General features: G+C 29.0%; 4 protein-coding genes across 10 annotated transcripts; 1 reads left to right on the forward strand and 3 right to left on the reverse strand.

Moving 5' to 3' along the window:
* Positions 1-7: 7 nt before the first annotated feature.
* LOC132943495 (transcription elongation factor SPT5-like) lies at positions 8-5915 on the reverse strand. The gene is made up of 13 exons (XM_061012512.1): positions 5525-5915; positions 5356-5438; positions 5236-5290; positions 4959-5179; positions 4714-4851; positions 3288-3613; positions 3097-3218; positions 2634-3044; positions 1468-1721; positions 1211-1406; positions 971-1102; positions 226-901; positions 8-157 (listed from the first exon to the last, which is right to left on the reverse strand). Exons 1-13 carry the CDS (start codon positions 5555-5557, stop codon positions 33-35), a joined length of 2772 nt encoding a protein of 923 aa, XP_060868495.1. The 5' UTR covers positions 5558-5915; the 3' UTR covers positions 8-32.
* On the forward strand, positions 5874-11385 carry LOC132943494 (CLIP-associating protein 1-like). 2 transcript variants are annotated; one of them, XM_061012511.1, is made up of 2 exons: positions 5874-5948; positions 7276-11385. In XM_061012511.1, exon 2 carries the CDS (start codon positions 7340-7342, stop codon positions 11375-11377), a length of 4038 nt encoding a protein of 1345 aa, XP_060868494.1. In that variant the 5' UTR covers positions 5874-5948; positions 7276-7339; the 3' UTR covers positions 11378-11385. The 2 variants fall into 2 exon arrangements, with proteins under 2 accessions (XP_060868494.1, XP_060868493.1); XM_061012510.1 differs by lacking the exon at positions 5874-5948 and adding an exon at positions 6266-6582.
* A 4491-nt stretch (positions 11386-15876) lies between these two features.
* On the reverse strand, positions 15877-20714 carry LOC132943242 (transcription elongation factor SPT5-like). The gene is made up of 14 exons (XM_061012134.1): positions 20472-20714; positions 20318-20412; positions 20196-20253; positions 19902-20134; positions 19470-19607; positions 19075-19400; positions 18859-18980; positions 18389-18799; positions 18079-18332; positions 17821-18016; positions 17622-17753; positions 16866-17565; positions 16638-16796; positions 15877-16522 (listed from the first exon to the last, which is right to left on the reverse strand). Exons 1-14 carry the CDS (start codon positions 20529-20531, stop codon positions 16197-16199), a joined length of 3210 nt encoding a protein of 1069 aa, XP_060868117.1. The 5' UTR covers positions 20532-20714; the 3' UTR covers positions 15877-16196.
* Positions 20715-23577: 2863 nt separating this feature from the next.
* LOC132942856 (cytidine deaminase-like) lies at positions 23578-26883 on the reverse strand. 6 transcript variants are annotated; one of them, XM_061011523.1, is made up of 3 exons: positions 26625-26883; positions 25569-25629; positions 23578-25351 (listed from the first exon to the last, which is right to left on the reverse strand). In XM_061011523.1, exons 2-3 carry the CDS (start codon positions 25621-25623, stop codon positions 24939-24941), a joined length of 468 nt encoding a protein of 155 aa, XP_060867506.1. In that variant the 5' UTR covers positions 25624-25629; positions 26625-26883; the 3' UTR covers positions 23578-24938. The 6 variants fall into 6 exon arrangements, with proteins under 6 accessions (XP_060867506.1, XP_060867508.1, XP_060867507.1 ...); XM_061011525.1 differs by lacking the exon at positions 26625-26883 and adding an exon at positions 26466-26541; XM_061011524.1 differs by lacking the exon at positions 26625-26883 and adding an exon at positions 26115-26327.
* Between the last annotated feature and the right edge of the window lie 311 nt (positions 26884-27194).

A 27194-nucleotide genomic window follows, 5' to 3' on the forward strand; every position in this document is an offset into this window, starting at 1 on the left:
AACTTTTATTTTTGATCAGTATAATAAATAAGTTATGATTTAGAAATGTTGTCTTTAAGATGACCATCTGCTATTGGTGATGATGTTGGATAGAACTGTAGACTGCGAGGGCTATCTGTATCAATTGGACTTGGAGTATTTATATAAGAACTAGTACCTATAATAATAACATGAAATCAATATTTAACATTTACACAAGGTAATAATCATTTAATTATGACATACTACTGTTACAACCAGATGGCGTTATTTCTTGATATGGCGAGTAAGAATGAACTGAAGAACCATACAATGTACTTGGTGACTGTCCATAAGAAGTATCAGAACCCAATGGATATTCTAAATCTTCATCAGTTACTCTGGCAAAAGGATACCCAGAAGCTGGATCCCAAGCGTGGGTGGGTGTTTTTGAACCATCGTGTGAAGGAGTAGTACTTCCAAAGTTTGGTGTACGGTTACCAATTTCATAGTTAGGTGTTATTGAACCTTGCACAGGAGGCAAACTTCCCTCACGATAACCAGGAGTTGTTAAAGCGTTAACTGGTGTTCTTGAGTACGATGATGTTAATCTTCCATCCTTAGATTTTTGTAGAACAATTGTTATATTTCTTCGATCCACCGATATTGTTTGACAAGAAGAATGAAGTTCAACTCTGGCTGTACATTCTGTTGCATCTTTTACAATGCCAACATCACCTTTGTAAGGGCCGACAATAATTCTAATTGTCTGACCAATTAACCCTACATCTCTTTGAACACCACCAAATCTACCTCCAGTTCCTACAAAAGTTTCTTTTCCTATACCTACACCTTCTTTAACACCCAGTTGACCAAAAGTACTACGCCATGGAGACATCGATTGTGGAGATGAAAATCCATTTTGTGTTAAAATCTTAGTTTGCTAAATTGTTAAAAACCAATGATATTAAAATTAATTTACAAATAAATATTCTAATATACGCTATATTACTCGGTTCTTTGAATTTCCAGCAATGGCAATATGTCTTAAACGACAAACAAAAATTCCACCATTATCTGTCATTAAACGGGAATACAAAAAAGCAAAGTGTCGATATAAATGTTTGATTACACCATGCAGACCCTAGATTATAGAAATATATTAGCCGAATACTATAGTAATAATAGTAGATAGTAACTATAATTGCAGATTTAAAATATACATTCTACAATAAATATTAGAGAAAAGTACCGTGTGTGGGCCATCAATAACTTTCACAATTTCATTTCTTTGTACTGAACTTCCCAAACCATCAACTCCAACTGTATTTCTATGCTGTTTTTTTTTATTTAAAGATTGTGGTTTAGCTTCAACCAATTTTCCTGCCATATTTAAAATTTGCATTTTTTCACGCTCTATTCTCACTATTACTCCAACATTTTGTGGGCTATCAAAAAAAAAATAAATATAAATTGTGTCAAATCAGTATTACAAATTACAATACTTACTCTATTTGAACAAGGTCTCCCCATTGGAATTGTCCAAGAGAATCAACTCCAGAAGCCGTATCTGTACACAATTGTAAATCACGAGGCAAAACTTCAAGTTCGTGCATGGTGACATCAGAAAATAACACAACTCGATTTTGTTCTACTCGAACAATGAGTCCTGTATCACCCTCATAACGTCCTCCTACTACTTTTACATGGTCACCTTGTTTAAAATACTTGCGCAATTCGTTAAACATGAATTCTAATGGCATCTAAAATAATAAATTATAATTATATTTACACAACTATAAAAATTTGAACATGCTACAGTATGGTCATTTTAGATTCTAAGCGGAGTATGAATGTATTGGGTTTACAATGGTCAATGTTGTGTTTTTCTTAAATTTTTTTTTTGTGTCTTTAGTCATTACCTTTTGGAGCAGTAAAAATGGTTCAAATTTTCTCTTCAGTATCTTGTTTGATGGGAAAGTGAATCTAGTCGGTGCATAGAACGGGTAGGAGGGGGCGGTCAAAATTTAAAACTCCCAGTAGTTTTCAAAAGCGCCGTGAAAAAAAAATATTTTATTTTATTGCTAAGGATTGAAAATTTAAAAATTTAGCATTTTGAGTTACTATGTGTGTTTATTTTTGTTTATTATAAACAAAATCACTTTAATTAACAAATAAAATAAATAAATAAATTTCCATAGCATCAAATAACTACCGGGTTGTAATGTTATGACATATAATAATGTTATATGTTATAATATATTGTTGTCTCCGTCTTACAATAAGTGTGTAACATATCAAATTGTATGCTGAGCAGATCACGTTTAACTCGGTTAGTTTAAAAATTAGAGTAAATTTACCTATAATAAAATTTAAACATAAGATTATTATATAATACATCTCATAGGCTATTTGTTATATTTCAATTTTAAAGCGAGATATGAGTATTTTAAGATATACAAACTATTTACAATTTTAAAATACTCAGATATCGCTTTAAAATTAAAATATAACAAAAAGCGTATGAGATACCCTAGATAACAATCTTACCTTTAAATTTTATAAGAGGTAAATTCACTCTGATTTTTAGACTAACAGAGTTAAATGTGATCTGCGAATTGCAAAATTTTCACCCTTAATACCTAATACAATAATATATTCCAACTGTTACTCACATTAAGATTTTCATGTTTTGGCATAATCAAAACTGTGTCACCATCAGTAGATAATACTTTTCCCTGTAAATTAATTAACTCTCCAGCACATACTTCTACATTATCACCAGAACATAAGATCTGACTGTTTGCTAAATTGTCTTTATTCGATAATGTTAATTCTATGTTCAAGCCTTCAGGAACATCTTCAAATTTTTCAAGTTCTAACAGTGTAGGTTTGACTCCTTCGGTCATTATTGCATTCATGTAAAAGTTTTTGTATAAAAATCCTTTATGGCTGTATCGATTTCCTTCAAATATTAAAAAATCACCATCACTGGTAACTTCACCGCCAATAGCTTTAATAGCTTCTAGATCAAACGGTTTAGCTGATACACGCCTCTTTTTCTTTCTTTTCAAAGCTTCTGGATCCTAGTAATTATATATTAAATAATAACAATTATAAGAATTATAAACTGCTTACCATCGATACTCTGAGAGCGCCACGTAGTCTAGTATAATCAATCCTTGGTAATAATTTCAAATGTACTTGATTTTGTGCCAAGTCCACATAATCTATTTGAGCAATATCATCTTTGTATAAACCTTCAAAAATACAGTTTTAGATATTTTCAAATTATTTAAAATACAATAATAGGTATTGAAAAAATTAACCTTTTTTTAATCGAACCCATTGTTTAGATTTCAAACCTGTTTGTACTTTAACGACTTTTAAAACATCAGTCATTTCTTTGATAGGAACCATTTGTTGTTTCCAAAATCCATATTTAAGACTGCTTACATTTTCAATGGCTGATTTCACATGAGTTTGTTTATACGATTCAACGTATATATACCCCTTAACACCTTCAGGAGAAATAATAGATTTGATTTTCAATGGATCGTCGGTAAACTGGTATGCAATAAATTTTCGCATTAAAAGTATAGCAGTATTTTTTTCATCACCAATACGACATTTGACCATCCATAAATTTGGGTCCCTTTAATCAGAAGTTGGAAAAATATGTTAAATTCTAAGCTCAATGCATCAATGTAATGATTTTTTTCGCTATGTCCCAGCCATCACAGACATTTAATGAATGTCGTACAGCATATTTATTGTAATTTCAAAAAAAGTCGCTCAATCATTATTTGGAAGTTATGGCCAAAAAACTTCAAAATGCTTGATTTTTATAAAAATTGTGTTTTTGAGTTTAGTATTTTTATGCTAAATATTTTGGTGAAATCAGAATTTATCTATCGTAATTACTTTTTATGTTATGAATAATAAATCACCTAAAACTTAAGAGGACGTCACACTCACATGTGTTGTCTCTGTCTTACAAAATGTACTACATAGCAAAAACTGTTTTGCATTGGACAACTTTTCTCGCATCATATTTTCACCTAACATCTGCATATTAAAGTAACCCAAAATTGACCTTTTGGCCTTATTTTTATCATTTGGTGTGTAATAACATTAATAAGTTTTTGGTAAAAACAGAACTAACTAATATTGGAACAATTCTAGAAATATTATAGTTCCCAAGCAAAAATTTCAAAAATTTATTTTTCCACAACATGTGTTTTAACATCTTTTTTTTGCGTTTTTAATGCCACATTATGGATAGTTAAAACTTTAAAAGTTTAACTACGTAATTTATAAAATAATAACAATTATAAATCTGTATACCCATTTGGAAAAAAAAAAATATTTATTTAAAATAAAATAAATTAATTATTAGTTAAACTATTGTCATAAACATAAAATATATGGTGGTAATCTTATTAAAGCAAAAGATATTAGTCTTGGAATAGCAAATAACCCTCTTAGTACGACCCAACTGAATATCCAATGAAAAACTTACGTACTTATTTGTTATAACTTAAAACAATGGTTATTGCTTTATGATATCCATGTAAAATCAAAATAGAAATAGTATGGTACTGTAGAAAAAAAATCTCAATATTTTGAGTGTAACTAGAATATATTTTTAGGGATATATTTGGATGATTTGGAGTCATCAATTTCATTAACCACGACCCCTCATAAATATAACATATTAAGTAATGCCGGCCATGAGTATAGTATAAATCTTACTTTACACCAGGTAAAAGAGTTTGTTGCATAATTTCATCTGATAGTTCATCTCCAGCATCTCCAAATTGTTTTATTGTAGTTGAAGAATCTGCATATCTATTACGCAAGTATTCTTCAATTTCCTCTTCATCTTGAGTGCTAAAAAATATATAAGAATGATTAGATATTTATGATGTGCACAGTGGTCCTTGAATAAACCTATTCTAATCAAAAAATATTCATAATTATTATGTACTAAGTCTTACTCCCAAAGGTTAGTTCCACGTCTGCGTCCTTCAATTTCTCTTGCAGTTGGTCCTAATTCATCAATCTCATTAGCAACAATGCCATATTCGCCCGCTCCATCTTCCCAATCATCATCTTCTTCTATTTCATCATCCACATCAGCTTCATCAATGATAAAACCACCAAAGCGTTCATTTTTCTTTTTTTTTTTGGACGGACGGTCATCTTCTTCATCATACTCCTTACAAACAACAGTAATAATCACACCAAACCATTACATCAGAGTTAAGAACTTACATCATCAGAATTTCCATTCTCGCCTTCTGGTTCTTGTTCATCAGCAACTTCTTCCCTGTAACATTAATCAACATTTGCATTTAATATTGACTGTGCTTTCCGCAACATTTTCGTTATTACTGATTATTTTCTTCAGCCTCAGATCCACATGGCGAATGGCTTCTACTTGAACTGTGACTTCTATCACGATATCGTCGATTTCCCTAAAAGCAAACGCCACAAGACAGTAGCAATAGGATATTCAGTATTTACTAACGTATTTTTTTCAAGCATCTATTAGTATTATTACTTCGTGATCACTCCCCGAATCGCTTTCTGACATTTCTGAAGTAGGCGATCGCTCTCACAAATAACACGATTATAAATTATAAACTTATAGCAGTAAGCGCTAAGCACAACAAAATATAACGATAGACTCGAAACAGCGAAACAACAACAAACTAACAAAATATACCTATAGGTTAATAATAACGATTTGTATTTTTCAGAAATACTCAAATGCGTTGTATAGCATCAGCCTGGTTGGGCATATTGAAATAGATGTCACGTGATCACTGCCCACGGGTACCCGTTTATTTTGTCATTTTGACAGGTGTGTTGGTTAGCGGTTATTTCGCCAAAGCCGGCAGCAGTCGGACTCGGTGGCCGGACGTGCTATACAACAATATTGTGCTACTGCGGTTGTGTCTTGTGGAGTGTGAGTGTGTGACGCGGTACGTCCATAATGATCATCGTAAATCGTCATCATTCTTCGGAAACTCATCGACATATTAATTATTGTCCGAATAGCATTTATAATACATTAATATGTAATATTATGTATACAAACTTTTAAGTGTCCCGCACAGTACAATCAAATAATCGATGGGATTTGTGACAGGACTTTAGGTTTGCCGGATATAACGTATTGTCGAATGGGTACACACTGGGAAATGGGAATACATAGAAAGTCTATTTTAGTGTGAAAAGAATAAAGATTAGAGAACCGCGGCTTTCCATTATGAATTTATTGTAATAAAATATTATCCATCAGTCGTAGTGATTAAAGTGGTTATCGTCATAGGTTGTGATATTATTATATCCTGTGGTTATATAGGTATAAAACATGAGTATTGACTTAGTAATGACTAGGAAGTTTCCGTTATTCGTCTAATCTGTATTCCGTGCGTCGATCCGCGATCGGACGAAAACTAAAATGTCCAATTCTCTAATACTCTGTACATTTGTCTAATACTTCCACCAGAAGATTGAAGATCAATTGTTTATAGATATTTTTATAATGTATGAACAACATGACGTCTTACATCAATATCTTTATTGGTTTTTCAGAGCGCCAACGAATGTAAAGTAGGTACCTATGTAGATTACATTTATCCATTATGATGACAAGATATATTGTCATGGATCATTAAATCATTTATTAATTAATTAATTTACAAATTGACAAATTATTAACTAACCTACCTATATAGTTCAAATTCAATTTTAAAATTGTAATTGTTGCCCATAGCTATAATATATATAATTACGTAAGTTAGGTATTACTTATTATATGTATCTGTGATGGTGCCTACCTCATATTATGATTATAATCGATTTGAATTGATAAAATATAATGTGATATACCTATAATATTATAATTGATTCCATAAACTTCAATGAATATTGAAATTTATAATTGGCCATATTTTGTTTTATAATAAAATTTAAAATAATATTGTTGAATTCTATAAAAAAAGTCCAAATCAATTATTTGGAGAAAAAAAGTTCAGAAAAAGTTCAATCTATCTAGTTAGGCACCAATGCTGAAAAAAGTCTATTAATGGAAGACTTGTAATATTATAATATTACGTTGGTTCTAAATTAAAATCTTATATAGGTATTATAGGTAGGTTACTTGGAGTAATAATTTATTTTAATTACATCTCAAAATATTTTTGTTCTTGAAACTTATTAAAAACTTCAACTTAGATACCAGTACCTATTTTATTTATTTTTGATAGGAGAATTTTATAAAATTATAATTTTGAATTGTTGCAGGACATTAATAATATAATACAGTATTATACACAACCTCCCACTGACGTATTCATCGAACAAGAAAATGGCTGCTGGGCTACCACATGATTTAGATGGTTTTATTCCTCTATTATCGACTTCTGATATTCGAATGAAGGTAACTGTTGGTTGTAAATTATTTACTTATTTAGAAGAACCTAGTAATTCAATTGAATGCTCAGATATTGGAATGTTTATTGATGGTATTATTCAATGGTTACTAAATAGCAATCCCAAAGTTACTTTGTATGGGATTGAAATAATCACATTATTGATAAACAGAATGAAATTAGATTTTAGACCTTATATTTCTACCATACTACCCCTAGCTGTTGATCGAATTGGTGATAGTAAAGAACCAATTAAAGTTAAAACACTTTTTCTTATAATGAAATTAATGGAATGTAATACTATAAGCCCTCAGGCATTATTTGACAAAATATCGGTAAATGCTTTTTATCACAAAAATAGTAATGTTAAAGAAGGATCTATGAAATTATTATTGTTAACTATTGAAGAATTTGGTGCAAATTGTATTTCAGTATCAAAAATTATACCTATGATTATAAAACTTTTAAGTGATCCTAATGTTCAAGTGAGACAAAAAGCATTTGAAACCCTAGTTGATTTGTATAAACATGTCGGGGAAAAGTTACGTGTTGATATTCAAAAAAAATATGTAATTCCTCAAAGCAAAATGACAGACTTAATGAATAAATTTGATGAAGCTAAAGCAACGGGAAGTTTATTACCAACTGCTTTTGTTGGGCTTAGCTTAACTAACGACGATGAGACAGATCGTGCTTGCACATTTGCACCAAAATATGTCATTGGTAGTATTAAAAGACCAAGTTTATTTTTACCTACAAAATCAAATTTTACAACACCATTACAACAGGTTGATTCTGTACGAAAACCTACATCTTCATCAACAATATCTGCTTCACAAGCCGGTGGAGTTGATGAAGATACTTTTATTCGGGCGTTTGAAGACGTTCCTACATTACAAATTTATAGTGTACGAGATTTAGATGATACTATGAAAAAAATACATGGGTCTATTCAAGATAGTAATGAACAATGGAATAAACGTGTGGAGTCATTAAAGAAGATTAGATCACTTGTATTAATTGGAGCAACAAAATATGAAGAGTTTTATAATAATTTGAGGTACTTAGAACATTCTTTTCAAATATCTATCAAAGATTTGCGATCCCAGGTTATTAGAGAAACGTGTATCACTATAGCATTTTTAGCCCAACGTTTGGGAATGAAATTTAATCACTTTTCAGAGTCTATTTTTGGAAATTTAATTGATCTTATACAAAATTCAGCAAAAGTCACTGCTTCATCTGGATTAGTTGCTATAAGATTTATTCTAGAATATACACATGCTCCTCGTATTATACCTATTCTTTCAAATAGTTTGGGATCAAAGTCAAAAGATATTCGTCGTGCATGTTGTGAATTTTTTGATCAAATTCTGCGTACATGGCCAACTCAAGCAATAGAAAGACACTTAACAATACTACAGGATTGCATTAAAAAGGGTATTGCAGATGCTGATTCAAATGCTCGGGCGTTGTCTCGAAAAGCTTATTGGGGGTTTTGTGAAATTTTTCCTGAACATGGAGAAATATTATTAAATAAGTTAGAGCCAGCATATCGTAAAATATTGCTTACTAATTCTGGATCCAACTTGTGTTTATCAAAATCTGTAATAGCTGAAAGCACGAAGTTGTCTTCTCATCGTCTTGTCTCTTCACACAGTAATATTTCTGTAAGATCAAGAAGTGCCATAGACTTGCAAGCTGCTAAAAGGTCAAATGCTCGTACTGAATATGCTTCACTTTCTAGACAAAAGTTCAACCCTATTCAATCTGTTACCAAGAAGACTAAAGAAGATATACACCAAACAGACACAGATAGAAGATCAAGAGTTCGAGTATCATTATCTCAACCGGCTAGTCGTTCTGGATCACCATCTTCAAAATTAAATTTTGCCCAAACAAAATCTAATAGAGCTGCTTCTGGTATACCCAGATCTCGAGATACTAGTAGAGAAGTTAGTCCTAATAGGCTTAATATTAATGGAATGCATATTATGAATAGTAAAGAATCACCTACTTTGTTTACACCTAGACCAATAAGGACACAAACAATATCAACACAGAGTCAAGAATCTAAGTCTGCTATTATTGATGCTTTGAGTAACAAAAATTATTATAAGTCTCCGAGAAAAGTATTGGGAGGATTATTTAATGATTATAGTGATGAAAGCGAGACATCTATTGTTGATTCTCACAAACGATTTTCAGATTCATTTTACTTAAATGGTTCAGTATGTGGCCTACATAAAGAAATTTGGAAAAACTCAAGTTTAAAATGTTTGAATATTGAAGATATAATATCAAACTGTGAAAGTTCATACTGGAATAATCGCAAGGAAGGCTTGATAAGCTTACTAAAATATTTTCAACAAGGAAATATTTTGGATGAATTATTACTAATGAAGGTAACAGAGTTATTTACTAAAATATTTATGGATTCTCAAACAAAAGTCATAACTCTCTTTTTGGATGTACTTAATGAGTTAATTGTTACCCATAGTCAATATTTAGAATATTGGCTATATACACTTTTAGTAAAGTTATTCATTAAAGGTGGCTCTGATATACTTGGTTCTGTACACTCAAAAATAATGAAAACATTGGAAATTATAAGATTATCTTTTCCTTTTGATCTTCAGCTAACTGCTGTGTTTAAATTTCTCACAGACCCTACACAGACACCTAATGTTAAAATTAAAATATTTGCCATGAGTTACATTTCACAATTAGCTGTTAGTGCAGACTCAGGGTCAATCTTTATTTCTGTTGTAAATGGTAAAAAAGATTATGCTACTTTAGCATTGATAAAAATGATTGGGTGGACTATGTGTAATAATAATATAAAACAAGGCGCTGAATTAAGACGTGCATCTCAGGAAGCTATACTAGCTTTGTATAGTTTAAATGCATCTCAAATCACATTGCGGTTATCCCAGTTACCAGAAGAGTATCAAGAAGTATTTTCTAGACTCTTGAAAATTAGAGTAAGAAGAAGTAGTGTTGATCAATTAATGTCTCTTAATTATCACAACAGTCGGGTACCAACAAATCTTGCTTCGCCACCTTTACAACCTGACACCATTGATACTTTTAATTTGGCAAAAATACATAAGTCATTTGAACAATCTTCTGATAAAGTTCAAAAGTGTCGTTTAAGATGTCATTATCCTGAGGAGATAAATGCTGCTTCTAGTGAATCTAGAACAAATCAATTATCTATACATACTGAAACTAATAGTCAAAATTTAAATGGTTTCGATAATGGTCATACCACAGTAGATGGGATTATACAATTACTTGACGATCTTGATAAAGATACTCTGCAAATTGGTCATAAACAACCAATTTTGATTCACTTAAAAGAACTAATAAAAGATGTTTGTTCTGTTGATGAACTTAAAAAAAATTTCGAAAAAATGATAAATGTTATTTTAAAGTTATTAATGGACATTGAACCAATAGTACGAGAACATACAATAACTTTGATTATATATTTAGTTAAAAAGTCAGAATTAGCAAGCTATTTTCACAACTACACTGAATTGATTATATTAAAAGTAATAAATATGTGTTGTGATTCATATAAACCTATTGTTAAAGTTGCAGAAGAATGTTTAATTGCCTTGAGTGTATCTTTACACCATGAAACAGTTGTGCAAATAATAACACCATTGATATTAGCAAAAGAATTTCCAGTCAATTTGATTGCAATTAGAATGATGACAAAACTTATTGATATTTGTGGTAGTCCACCTGTAACTGATCAAATAAAAGAAATTATGTCTGGTCTATTGCAAAGCTATGATAATCCTGATAGTGCAGTCCGAAAGTCAGCTGTGTATTGCATGGTCTCATTATATAAAGCATTTGGTTCTCAAGAATTTACACCTCATATATCAAGTCTAAATGGTGCAAAGCTCAAATTGTTAAATTTATATATTGAGCGTGCACAACAGTCCATCAAGATTAATTAATTTTATTGTTAATATTTTATTCTTTTTTTTAACAAGAAAGTAAGTCCAATAAAATTTAAATATTTGTATGTGATATTTAAGTCACTTGATTTTTTAATTTTAACCTTTTGACGTGATCTAAACTCAAAATTGTAGTAGTGTAGTCATATTTAACTTTTTAAAATGAAGCCATATTTTTATATTGTAGTTATGTAGTTATTTATTTAGTTAAAAATGAGTTATAATATCTACTTTGTTGCAATAATTAACTTTTACTGACCAATGAATAATGGGAATAACCAAAAGAATATAATTATTTTAGTTGATTGTAAATTCAGATTTTGTAACTATTAGTTATTATTATTTATTATTTTTGATATAAGCACAGATTATTTTCATAGATAATATATTATATTATCTTATATTATCTATGATTATTTTCATTTAGTCTGTGATGTAAGTATTGACTTTTTAAGATACTGTTAGAAACATTTTTTTTTTTTTTAAATAACAAGTGTTAATTATTTATCTTAGATTGTTTAGAATATTTTATTTTAAGTAAAAATATTATTTTTTTTACATTAGTTAGTATTTGATTTATTATTAACTAGCATTTTGTAATACGTGAATATTGAGTTATAACTAAGTATATAAGTGTTGTATTATTATTAAATTATGTATTATACTATAAATAAACGTTATTCAGTTTTATATGTTGTATAAATTAAATGTTATGGGTTTATGACTAATGGATGTGCAAAATGAATTAATTATGTTAAGACATTTATTTATTGTATAAAGTTTATTTAATTTATATATTTATTGACTGAAAAGAATAAATTCTTATTTACAAAAACAATTATGGAACATTTTTTTCACTTTTTTATGCAGTGGCACAACTACCTAACCTTAGTACATATCAATATCGAACACCTAAAAAAAAATTTAATTAGTACTTAAGTAATTTTAGATTTTTTGGTTACAGTATCAAATATGAGAATCCTTATTTGAAAAATGTTCAAACCTTCGCTATAAAATTAAACATTTATAATTTTTTAACTACAAATATTTTTAAAATGTTCGATATTTTGATAAAATTTGAACTTTAAGAACTTATAAAAAAAAAAATTGTGACTATGGATCTTTAATATTTATCAACTGCTATTATAACAACTTACAAGGAATCTTGTATTACATTAAAAAGCTTTTTGACTCAACAAATAAACTTTTATTGACATTTATAGAATTAAAAACTGATAAATTTCAAATGTTTATAAATAACTCAAAACGTATAAAATCACTTTGAAAATTACAAAATAAACATTTTATGAAAATTTCAATTACCTATGGTTAATAGTTTTTAAATAACGTTCAAAATAAGAAAACCGTTGTATGAGAATTTGTTAATTTACGAGTAAATATCATATGTCTAATTTAAAATGCTAGTAAAAATTAAATTTTCAAAACAGATATTAATAGAAATTTTTTTATGAAATTCTAAATTGAAATAATTTTGCAATTTTTGTAATTTTTGATCTCTAAGTTTTAGAAAAATAAATTAGCATTATCTATTGTTAGTAAAAACAACGGGGCCAGCGTTACAAATTGTGGGGCCCTTACATTACCGCTGGTCCTGACAAAAAATAATAATTATTAAAAAGACAAAGATGAAAAAAAACCATCCCAGGGCCAGTAGCACGCTTCTCAATATTATTTCTCTTCAAGGAAAATCTATGTTTAGTTAATATGTTTTTGTTAATGAGTTAAACAGTTAATAAGTATGGCAATGAAAACCTTCCAAAATAAAAAAATAGTTACCCTAGATGTTTACGTACCTACTGGTATATACTATATTATAATTTCTATTTCATTAATTAATTACCTATATGAAATTTTGAACTTTTATCATTAAATTGCTCATCTACACAACGAACACTTGCATTTGAAATAACACTTTGGCTAATTGGTTTTGTAAAACTTCCAAAGATATCACCATACATGCCCCTATTTTATACATTTAGGGGTTGAATTTTAAAAATCTGTTCTTAGCGTTTTTACATCTCCTACTCTCCTATCAATTACTTACCTACCAAATTAAGGCTTCATAGGTCAAGTAGTTTTTGAGATTTTGTATTTAATGTTAATCTGGCCTCGTAGAAAAAATATTAGTATCCACATCAAAAACATATTAATGTTAAATAAATGATTAATATCATTGATTTAATAAACTAAATATTTAATATGTTAAATATTAACATATTTCATGTTTTGTCAACTTTTACAAGTTGTGAAAGTGCATGATAAATGGAATCGGTTTATCCAGATGGATATAAGTCCGCCCCAATATTATGGAAAAATGTAGTTAATTTAATAATAAGTCATTCGATTGTTATAAATAATGTGAGTGATGTAATTAATACCTAAGAAATCAATAGGCCTATACCATGGCTAAATATATATATTTAGTCATGGCCTATTCTACACAAATGTTTATTTGAATATAAGTTTATAACTATAATAAATAAATATATGTTTTACCATTAGAAATTTAAGTAATAAATAATGATAAATATCTATATATTAATACGCAAGAACTTTTTTTTCGTACCTAAGCTCTGCCTATATATAGTAAGAGAAAAATCTAAAATATTAAATTCCTGTTTTCTTCCACTTATAAAGCTCATGCAAATATAATGAGAAGAAGCACAAACTCTGATACCGAACTGTATGTGCGATAAGAAATGCAATATTTTATAATGTATTGATTTTACAATTAAAATAGTTTTTATCATCCAGTTTCAAACAATGGATGATACTAGTTTAAAAAGTACTATACAAGTAATAGTAAATAATAATGTCCATAAGAACTAATATTACTATAAAAAAATTATGTATAATAAAAATGGGCCTAAACAGGTAAAAGCAACTAGTAAATATCAGTTAATTTTTAACTTTTCAATTATTACATTTGGAAAATTAATCTCTCAAAAATACTGTAATGTATGATGTCATAAAAATAATATTTCTGAACATTGTGGAAATCGATATAATAATTTAGGTATGCTTAGGAGGCAGTTCGAGTGAATAAACATCACTTACCTATATTTGCGAGGTAATTAGTGTGCTCTCATACTACCTGTAGTTAGTAAAAGCAGACTACCTATATGTCAATATTTAATATAATTTTATTCTAATATCTTCATATAGTCCATGCTAAAACTTCGATCATAGGAACTAACTTTTTTTTTGATAACCATCTTTCAGTTAATACCCCATATTATAATTAAAACAAGGGATATGAGCATTTAAACAATTTAATCGAGTTTAGAACCACTAAAATGTTGGTAATATAATTATACTAAGATGGTGGGATTTATACATTTTTTGAACAACAATAGTTGGAGTAGGTACCTTTTAAATATTTTATTTTATCGAATTGAGTTCTAATAAATTAAAAACAATTAGGTTTAGATCTCTTGGCCGAAAGTCTGCTTTAGGTTATTTATCAGCTCTAACTCTAGAGCAGAAAATTATAAAATGTCTCCAGTTTAAGAAAAATAAAATCTTATTTAACTAAATCCAAATTAACTTTTATCAGATTAGTCTTTGCTTCTAATTTGAAGATATCTTTTTTTTTTTTAGATAATACAATTTTGTACTAATTTTATCTATTTTTTTAGTAAACAATTAAATTGTCTTACCTTGATCAAGAGTGCTGTAACTAATTAATTTTTTTTATAATTAATTTTAGTATTGAATTGTAACATGTGGATTGAATGATAATTATTTCTTACAAAGAATTTCTGGAATGTTAGGACATATAGGTAATAGAGGGAGAGAGCGGGAGAATAATCATATTATGATTTAGTGATTTATGTTGTACGAAACGATTGTCTTTGGACTGCTGTTAGTTATAAGTGGTATTTATACTCAAGTTGCTAAAAGGAGAATGCATGATGGGTTTTATTATAATTAGGGTTCGGATTTGAAGGCAAATGCCTTTTTTTTTGATAACAATAGAAAAATAATTTTCAAATTAAAATGTGTTTCATTTAATTTTCTAAGACCATTTTTTTTTTTTTTGCTAGTTCTTAATTTTAAGTGTTTAAATATTAATTTACCTAATAGTTTTCTATACATATTAACAAAACTAATCGATAAAAGCTTGTGAAGATGACACATTGTTGATGTTATGTTTAAAATTAGTTTTAATGGGATTTATTATCGACAATATCGATTAAGTATTTGTCACAGCAAGTTAACTTATCGTTTTTGTACATGGTAGTTAATTATTTTTTTATACAAACTAGTTAAATTAACTGGAATCTATTTATTTTGTTTTGTAGGTAATTATCTTTTTTATATAAATAAAATACTTTTTTTTTGCCTTTTATCACATTTTAAATGCCTTTTTTTTATTAATTAAATTGCCTTCAAATCCTAACCATAATTTTATTATAATACATTGTGCAAATAGAAACTATTAAAATTTAAAACTGGTGAATAATAACTATACCATATTAAATGTATAAATTAATATATATTTAGATAAAATTGTTTTTATTATTATTTCAATACATATAGTTTATAAAGTAAATATGAGTTGTATAGGTACTACAATAATAATTATCAAAATTAATATGGTTCAATAATATCAATAGTTAAAAATTTAAAAATTTAAATGGGTACATTCAATAGGTAGCCTTTTTTTAAAGTAAAATAATTCACAACTTATTGTTATAAGTACTCAAAATTCTGATTTAAGTATTCTAATATAGTACTAAAAGCCACACATAACTTATAAAAAAAAAATATATATATGTTACCAATCTTTAATAAACTAATTTGCTCTGCACAAATGCAACAGCGGTATAAGTATAGGGTTTTTTTCATCTGGCATTACTACAACACCTTCACTACCTTCAATTGCCATCATATTTCCTGTTCTGTCTCTGTATGAACCACATAAAACTTTTACATAATCACTGGGTTTTGGCATAATAGGTTCCAAATTATCATTTTCTATAGTGACAACACGTTCTTCTTCGGGCAAATAAACACTGCATGTGGCTTCACTAACATCTCTTATAATACCAGTTTGTCCTGCCAAATCTGAATCGGCAATACGAACAAAAATATCTGTAGTCTGCCATCCTGGTGGTAAACCTGTTATTTAACATTTTATTTTTATTTTTAAGTCACGCTAATAAGAAAATTATTTATAATTGAAATATTATTACTAATAACATATTTACAAAGTATACAATAAATAACTTATTACCAAACGACGTCAAAGAAGGAGCAGCTAATCCTGGAGACGATACTGATGATGGAGTCATTAAACTTGCATAAGAACCTGATGGAGATGGGGCTGGGTGATATATACTACGAGGGCTGGAAGTATTGATTGGACTTGGAGTGTTTGCATAAGAATTACTACCTGTTATTATGTAAAAATACAAATATTGTAAAAATATGTAATAATAAGAATTATATTTTGATAACTTACTGTTATATCCACCACCCCCTGATGGCGATATTGCTTGATATGGTGAGTAAGAATGATCTGAAGAACCATATAATGTATTTGGAGTTTGTGCATAGGGAGTACCAGGGTCCATTGGATATTCTAAATCACTGTCAGTTGCTCGGGCAGGAGTATATCCAGCAGCAGGATCCCAAGCTTGAGTAGGTGTTTTAGAACCATCATGTGATGGAGTCATGCTTCCAAAGTGCGGTGTACGGTTACCAACTTCATAGTTGGGTGTCATTGAACCTTGTATAGGAGTCTTGCCTCCTTCCCGATATCCAGGAGTCATCATCACATTAGCTGGTGTTCTAGAGTATGATGATGTTAATCTTCCATCCTTAGATGGTTGTCCAACAATTGTTATATTTCTTCGATCCACCGATATTGTTTGACAAGAAGAATGAAGTTCAACTCTAGCCGTACACTCTGTCGCGTCTTTTACCATGCCAACAGCACCTTTGTAAGGGCCACCCGTAATTCTAATTGTCTGACCAATTAAATCTCTGTCTCTTCGAACGCCTCCAAATCTACCTCCAGATCCTCCTCCGCCACTGCCACGGCCACCACCACCACCTCCCCCACTGCCACCTCCACCAGCACCAAACGGACTACCCGGTGTATGACGAGGAGATGTAATTTGAGGAGATGCAAAACCATTTTGAGGCGCAGTTAAGGCTTGCTAAAATGTGAAAAATCAATGAGTACTTAATTAAAAAATATTGGCTTCTATATTACTTTATTAGTGGAATTTCCAGCTAGAGCAATGTGCCGTAATCGACATACAAAAATTCCTCCATTATCTGTCATTAAACGGGAATATAAAAAGGCATGATGACGATACAGATGTTTTATTTCACCATGCATCCCCTAGATCGTATAAATAAATTATTAACATAATTGCAATCAATGATTATTCAATATTGATTTAAATTACCGTATGTGGACCATCAATAACTTTAACGATATCTTTTCTTTGTATTGAACTTCCTAAAGCATCCACTCCAATGGTATTTCTATGCTCTTTTTTTTTATTTAAAGATTGTGGTTTAGCTTCAACTAACTTTCCTGCCATATTTAAAATATGCATTTTTTCACGCTCAATTCTCACTATGACTCCAACATTTTGTGGACTACCAAAAAAAAATATAATTATAAATTGTGTCAAATTTAGTTTAAAGATTACAGTACATACTCTAATTGTACAAGGTCTCCCCATTGGAATTGTCCAAGTGAATCAACTCCAGAAGCCATGTCCGAACACAATTGTAAATCACGTGGTAAAACTTCAAGTTCGTGCATGGTGACGTCAGAAAATAACACAATTCGATTTTGTTCTACTCGAACAATGAGTCCAGTATCACCCTCATAACGTCCTCCTACTACTCTTACATGGTCACCTTGTTTAAAAAATTTCCGCAATTCATTTGCCATAAATTCCAATGGCATCTAAAAGAATCAATGATATATTTAATCTGTATTTACATTATAAAGTATCAACTTACTTTGAGATCATCATGTTTAGGCATAATAGTGACCATATCTCCATCAATAGATAACACTTTTCCTTGTAAATTTATCAATTCTCCCGTACACACTTCTACATTATCACCAGAACTTAAGGACTGACTGTTTGCCGAATTATCTTTATTTGAAACTGGTAATTCTATGTCTATGCCTTCGGGAGCTTCTTCAAATTTTTCAAGTTCTGACAGTGTAGGTTTGACTCCATCAGCTGTTATAGCATTCATGTAAAAGTTTTTGTATAGAAACCCTTTACGGCTGTAGCGATTTCCTTCGAATATTAAAAAGTCTCCATCGCTGGTAACTTCACCACCAATAGCTCTGATGGCTTCCGGATCAAATGGTTTAGCTGCAGGACGCCTTTTTTTCTTTCTCTTTAAAGCCTCTGCATCCTAGTAATAAATATTAAATAGTACAAATTTTAAATTTTAAAAATTTTAAAACTGGTTACCATTGATGCCCTGAGAGCGCCACGTGGTCTTGTATAGTCAATCCTTGGTAATAGTTTCAAATGTACGTGGTTTTGTGCCAAGTCTACGTAATCTACCTGAGCAATGTCATCTTTGTACAGACCTGCAAAAATACAGTTATAGAATATGGATAAGTTAGTAAGAATTATTAAAGATATAGTAAAGTTATTGTATATAACTATAGGTAATAAGCTCACCTCTTTTTAATCTAACCCATTGTTTAGATCTTAAGCCTGTTTGTACTTTAACAACTTTTAAAACATCAGTCATTTCTTTAATAGGAACCATTTGTTGTTTCCAAAATCCCATTTTAAGACTGCTAACGTTTTCAATGGCTGATTTGACGTGGGTTTGTTTGTATGATTCGATGTATATGTATCCCTTTACCCCTTCAGGTGAAACTATTGATTTGATTTTCAACGGATCTTCAGTAAACTGGTATGCAATATACTTCCTCATCAACAATAAAGCGGTATTTTTTTCATCACCAATACGACATTTGATCATCCATAAATTTGGGTCCCTTTTACCAGTTGTTTACATTTAATACATTTCTAATACAAAGTATATTATTGTATAATATAAAGCTTACTTAACACCAGGTAGAAGAGTTTGTTGTGTAATTTCATCAGCTAGTTCTTCTCCTGCATCTCCAAAATGTTTTATTGTAGCTGAAGCATCTGCATACTTTTTACGCAAATATTCTTCAATTTCGTCTTCATTTTGAGTGCTAAAAAAGTATTAGAATGATAATTTATTTTTAACCATATTTTGCATATTGTGTCAATTCAAGGCTAGCACCCGGCGCACTCATTGAAATGACGAATCTGTTCATATATACTAAAGTGATTTTTTAACTCCATCGAGTGGCCATAAACTGTTATTAAAATTTTTTATTCAAAAACAAAGGAAGCAACGGGGAAGTAATGTTAACACAGATCCTTCATTGGTTGGTTCAAAATAGAGAAAAAATTGTGCATGGACATATTCTAAACATAAAGTATATACAATTCTATAGTCTTACTCCCAAAGATTAGTTCCACGTCTGCGTCCTTCAATTTCTCTTGCAGTTGGTCCTAATTCATCAACTTCATTAGCAACAATACCATATTCACCAGCTCCATCTTCCCAATCATCATCTTCTTCTACTTCATCGTCTACATCAGCTTCGTCAATAATAAAACCGCCAAAACGTTCATTTTTCTTTTTCTTTTTGCCCGGACGGTCATCTTCTTCATCTTCTTCCTCATCATATTCCTAACAAACAAAAATAATGTTTGCGTTATTTTAAATAACAAACAAGTACATCAAAACTTACATCTTCTGAATTTAAATCCTCGCCTTCTGGTTCTTGTTCATCAGCAACTTCTTCTTCACTGTAACAATAATCAAATTTGCATTTACTATTGACTGTGCTTATCACAAAACTATAGTTATTACTGGTTATTTTCTTCTGCTTCAGATCCACTTGGAGAACGGCTTCTACTTGCACTACGACTTGAAGCCTGTTTACGATATCGTGGATTTGAATCTTCCTAAAAATACAATGTTGGATTTGTGTATTCTACTTCTGACTAATGTTAATAATTGTTACCTCAGGTTCACTACCGCTGCCACCGCGATCACTCCCTTGATCGCTGTCGTAATCCGACATTTTTATTGTTATTACTAATTAACTGTTAACCAAAACCTTAAACATATAAATTATTTTTAAACAAAAAAAATACAACAGTGCTTTAATTTTACTTTATGTAAATGTAACTAATAAATAAGTAGGTACTGTAAGTCATTAAGGTTGTTGCACAAACATATTTTGTATCTTTGTAGTTTACTAGTTTGTATCAACAATCAATTTATTTTTTATCAAAATATCAAAGACGTTGTACAAATTAACCTCGTGACGTATGTACATTTTTTATAGGAAAACCACGTAAAACACTTGGTCGGTTAATCATGGTTAAAAAAACACAAGACGATGACCGCGACTTTTAAAATTATCATCATTTTTTAGGTTTGGAATAACTTTGAATTACCTATATTAAATTTGTTGTTATTTGTTTCGGATAATATACGTGGAACAATTTGAATTCGTGTGATAACGTCTTCAGTCAAAATTCTGATATTCTGAACGTTTTTAATAATATAATAACAACATTTTTTTATGAATGAAAAAAAACGTGTGTATGTGGAAGGCATCGGCATGCGCGTATGAAGTTAAACTTCTTTTATAGTTTTTAGTGAATCTGTGCTTTTCTAAAAATAAACAATCTTGCAGCAACGACTTACATAAACTGTTCGGCATTATAATAAAGTTTTAACCATAGTACAACCCGCAATCTCTACGATATATTTATAATTATTAAATATCTAATTAGATAATAATATTAATAATACATGCAATCTTACAGTGTATAGCGTATTAATATATTAACAATTAACGAAGATCCACGTCACTATTCCAATACAATAATTATTAAATAATAAAAAATAATAATAATTATTAGTATGAGCTAATTTCGTTACAATTTTACGGCGTTGTACCACGTCTTGTACCTACAGTACAAGGTAACCGACCGTAAAGAAGTTTTACTTCAAAAATAAACAACAATTTATAAATATATTATATTTACGTCAAGTCATAATAATATGTATACAATATATAATAATATAATATTATGCTGTATAAAATAGTGTATTAAAAAAATTTAAAATATTACACCTGCAGGCTGCTTTCATTAATAAATTAGCTAATTTAGATACCACAGTAATCACAAGTTTGTGACCAATGTCTAACTAGCAACGGAAAAAAAACCAAAATGATAATATAATCAATATTTTTGCGATATATCTTTTTCCTTATTCTATTACTGTTACTTATTAAATAATATTTAAAACAAAAATATAATATATAATTTTAGTATGATAATTATTGTACTTAGATAGGTTCTATTATGCTAATCACAGAATATAATATCATAAAATGTATGATAATATTATATTTGTTTAATATAATAATTTAGGTACCTACCTATATTTTTTTCTGAAACACGTTTATGATAATTATATAATATAATAAATAATTATTATTTCCATCATATTATAAAACCTATAGTACCTATGTAAATTGGAAATAAATAAATGGCTTTGTAATAAATTGGACAAAGCTGGGCACTAACTACCTAGTTAGTTTGAATTCAAATTAATTTTGTAACTTAACTATAGTAGAATTTAATGTGTAAAATAATCTAATCTAACTCGTTAAAAATAATAAGTAACTAGTTATTTTTGCAGTTTAATTTTTAATTTATCACCAATAATTCAAGTTAGCTACCTACCCACCAACTTAATAATTAATTTGAATAATTATTATGATGCATTACATTTGAAAAACTAGTTTTTTAAATTTATATTTTAAACTAAAAAAAACTGACTTCTATTCTAACTAAGTTAGAAATTTGGTAAATTTCGTAAACTAATTTATGTTCTAACTTAGATACTTTTTATAATAAAGTAACTTAACTTTAACTAGTTGAAAAAAGTGACTTGTCCAGCTTTGTAATTGGATAAAATAAATATATAACTAATTGTATAATATTTGAATGTATAATTAATTTATATACAATTTTTATAATATTGATAACAGAGCAAATAGATTATATACATTAAACTATATAATAACTATATATTATTACCACAGATTATATGAAAATAAAAATCTGTGTTATTACATAGTTCAATGATTGTATTTTATACTTTGTGATTATGCTAATTATCTGATTATATTATCACTTTGGTTTTTTTCAGTTGTTTTTTTTTGACCAGGATTCACAAATATATTTATTAAATTATTAACAATATACATAATAATTAATAATCACGGAATAAGTCTTAGTTACTAGGATATAATAAGTCTGTGTATTTAATTAACAGGGTAATTCTGATTAATTCACCAATCATCCTCACACCCATTTTTTCTTTTAATTATGAATTTATTTAAATTTTGATTTAGGAACAAGTAATAATAATAATAATAATTATAAAAATGAATTATACACATAATATAATAATATATTATAACGCTTTTATACCTTTGGTTATAAATTTATAATGCTAGGTATATGCATATTAAATGGACAGTAAGTGGCATCATTTAAGGTTTTAATAGACAGAGGTTAACTTTTTACTTTATAGGTAGGTCTAGGTTCTTCATCTAACTGGTGAAGTAGCGACTGTTGACCATCGTTATTCAGTATTTTTCAACAATTTTTATTCATACATAATATAATATTTAAAACTTAAATAATTATATTAAAAATGTTATATTCTTTTGGGAGAGCACAGTTGAACCGCCAAATTCCAAAGACCACAATTTAAATGAATTAATTTAATTTTTAACCCGTCGTTGGTATCGCTATGCAGAGTCCCGTCATTGGTATTGAGTGAGCGCTGCGCTCACCTCGTTGTTTTTTCATTATTATTTATTATACAATGAACATAAAATATTGAAACCAACAACCAATTATTTAAATTTTAATCTTTTACAAACAATTTTCTTACAATTTTTCTCAATTATAAATTGTTCACCACTAAAAATTAATTTATAATTGTTTATACATTCAACCTGGCCCTAGTTGTCTGGAATATTTTGCTGATTATTATACAGTATACGCAAATGAATATTGTGTGCTCCTTAAAAATAGGTCTAACGTTCCGAGTTTACGAAATAGCATTAGGTCGATCTATTGAGTGAGTGCAATGCTCAATTTATGGATATTAACAACATTGCATGTCGATATCTAATCGAGAATTATCTATAAAATTATTATATTTGCAAAAGTATATTTAAACATGTTTCGATTGAAGGTATAAATAATATCAGATGAATCAAGTAATAAATAAATAAGTGGCTCTCAAAATAATAACGAGGTGAGCGCCGAGCTCACATCGCGACCACTGGTGGGTTAAAGATGAAAGTTATGTACTTATACTAGTCATGGCTCAAACCCTCATTTTTTTAATTGAGCCAAACTGAACCAAGAATCATTTTAAGTCGAACTCGAACGCAGAACATTTTTTAATATGTACAAATTAAATCATAATTACAATTATATTTTGAGTTTTCGTATTACCTATTATAGAATTATAGAATGTAAATTGTAAACATGTTTTACATTTTTTATCAACTACACAACCGTGGTATTGGAATATTACCATGAGTTTATCCAAAATAGTTTATTCCTGTTACAATAAATGTTATAAAAACAAAAATATCAATTAATGTAGGTACACAGTCTCTAATAGTCTAACTATTTCTAAATAGTAAATAACCATTATACAAGTTTTTTAAAATAACTTTTGAAGAATTTTACAAATATTTGGTATTTGAACTATAGAGGCCAGAAAGTCTAGTTCGAAAAATATTTGGAGTTTGAATTTCGAACAGTAAAAGATACTTGATACTTCGGTTCAAATTTTTTTCATACAGAGTTCAAATTTTGAGTCGAACCGAACATCAAGGGTTTGGTTTGATTCAGTTCAACCCATCACTAACTTATACCCATAATTTTATTTATGCACCTACCTATATATATTCTGTATTATTTAATAAAAACAACTATATTTATTCTATAGCTTTATTCAAGAAAAAAAAAATTTAAATCACTAAAAAGTTTTAATGAATTTATACATTTTTGAAGTTGGTTTATTTTAATTTTGGTATGTTCATTTAATATATAACTATATAAGTATACAAAAATTAACTTTACGTGTAACATGTAAACTATGATTTATATATTTATAAAATACTATATTTACATATTTTATACATAAGATCAAAAATATAAGAACCCTGTACTTATATAATTATTTGAATTTTTATAATGAATGATATTTTACAAGTAAATTGAAGTAATATGTATAAAATATAAATGGTTATTGCGTCTAAATTTATCTAAAAGTAGTCATTATTAAAAAAAAAATCCTGTCAAAACCTTAACTCATAACAGGTATAATTTAAAAAAGTTAATAGATAAGCTATTTTTACTTGATAATTAACAATTCATTAATTAGTATTAAAATTAAATTTAAAATCCAATGGAAGTAGTTCAGACACACTTGTCTTAACTACATTACTACCCTCCGGTTGGTATAAATAAACAATCATGTCATTATTGGGATTATTAAATTCACTTAATACTTGTCTACAAGCACCACAAGGAGGAACAAATTGATTATTGTTCAATCCTGCAATAGCAATTGTAGTGAATTTGGTTTTTCCTTCACTTACAGCTTTCACAATAGCTGTACGTTCTGCGCATATTGCGAGCCCATACGAGGCATTTTCTACATTACAGCCTGAGAATATGGTACCATCATCACATCGTAACGCTGCACCGACTTTGAAGTTGCTGTATGGAACATATGCTCTCTCCCTAGCCAGTGTACACATGGATATTAAAAGTTGATCTTCATTACCTATGACATGAAGTTGCTAAATATCAAAACTATTCAAAACAAATATGAAAGTTTTTCACATAATGATAAATTAATATAGTTTTGAAACAATGGTATAATAGTTTGAATAATTTTTAATCAACCTTAAAGATATTTAAAAAAATGATTAACAAATCAATTTAAAAAAAAAAAAAACTATTAGGTAATTTAGAGTTAAAATAATAATTATTATATTTACTTAAATCATTGAGTGGCTTAAGTCGATTTGTATTTTCAGCAGAAGCAGAATCCATTTAATACTAAAAATAAAAACAAAAATAATAATAGGTGTTAATTCATAAACAAATTTAAAAACCTAATTCTACTGGTATATAATCTATAGTACCTATAAAAATTAATAAATCACAACAGAGCGGATTGGTGTTCAACAGTAAATGTAACTATTAAGCATTTATAAGAAATATCACTAATGCCAATATACTAACTTAAAGTGTTCTAATATATACTAAAGGCTATTTGATATACATATTGTACATTTATGTGTATAATAAAATATATATATAATATTATATAGGTTATTTAAGTATCTTCAGCGAACAATTAACAATTACAAGACTTTGATAGTTCAAAAGTCGATATTTTGATAAAAATGTATCTGAATAGTTAATAGGTTAGTCTGAACACTAATTATTATACATAGATTACAATGCTTTTAATTCGTTCTAATTTATGCAATGATGAAAAATATCAGCGTAGTTAGTAAATTACTAATATCAATAATGACCTCTGTATCAAAGCAGATCATGTAAGTATATTATTATGAATGTCTGTGTACTACTATGCACGGTACTATGGTGTTTATAAACACAGTAGCACTAAACATACTACCAAGGTGGATTTATATAAAATTATAATTATTATATTTATTTATACGTCCACCTTGCATACGCATACTACATACAACACACCGCGACTTAAAATTTAGTATCATTGATTATAATTTATAAATACCACGGTCAATAATAAAATATCTACTATAGATCGCTCACTGGCCCGTATTTACGCGGCGCAAAAAATTGCCGAAAAATGGATGGTGGCCGTTACGATCATAGATAATAGATAATATAAGATATACCTTATATTATTATCTATGGTTATGATGCGCTGTCGTCGCCCATTAGCCACTTACAGTGTATGGTAAGTATATTAGAAGTCTGTGCGTGCAACACACTGACTAGTCATGATAAAAATAAAAAAAACGCAGTCGCTATTTACATATTACACACTTACTCACGTCCCAATGTTCCATAGTATAAAGCACGGTCGTGTATACCTATATAAGACGGTGGTATAAGGAATTCTGAAGTATGCTCTCATTATGAAAAAAAAGGTTTTATGTATTGCTTTTGTTTTCATTGCTCAATCCTCAATGATAAGAGTGCTCATATTTTTTAAGGGGCTGTATAGGCGACCAACAATGATCTACCTTAGCTCACGACGTGTATATATTTCATCTAAACACGACTTCACAATGCATTCTGCACAAAAACAAAAGACGATGCATATGCGCAAAAACAGGGGTAGCATTGCACGTCCGGCGCAGTAAAATAATTTAGCCATTTGAGGGGGGGGAGGAGGGATGTGGCTGATATTTTTACATACACTGTTTGATCATTAAAATTTAAAAATATATTGTATTTACGTATAGTTACGACCGTTTAATACCTTTGTGTAAGGTATTAATTATTATAAATATTGAAAAAAAATCATAGGCGGATCAATAATTTCGCTCATCCTCCCCCCCCCCGCCATTTGACTGCCATCTGTGTGGCGTGAAACTATACCCCGTGTTCACGGTATTCTA

This window comes from Metopolophium dirhodum, chromosome 4 (genome assembly GCF_019925205.1).
Source record: "Metopolophium dirhodum isolate CAU chromosome 4, ASM1992520v1, whole genome shotgun sequence".
Lineage (NCBI taxonomy): Eukaryota > Metazoa > Arthropoda > Insecta > Hemiptera > Aphididae > Metopolophium > Metopolophium dirhodum.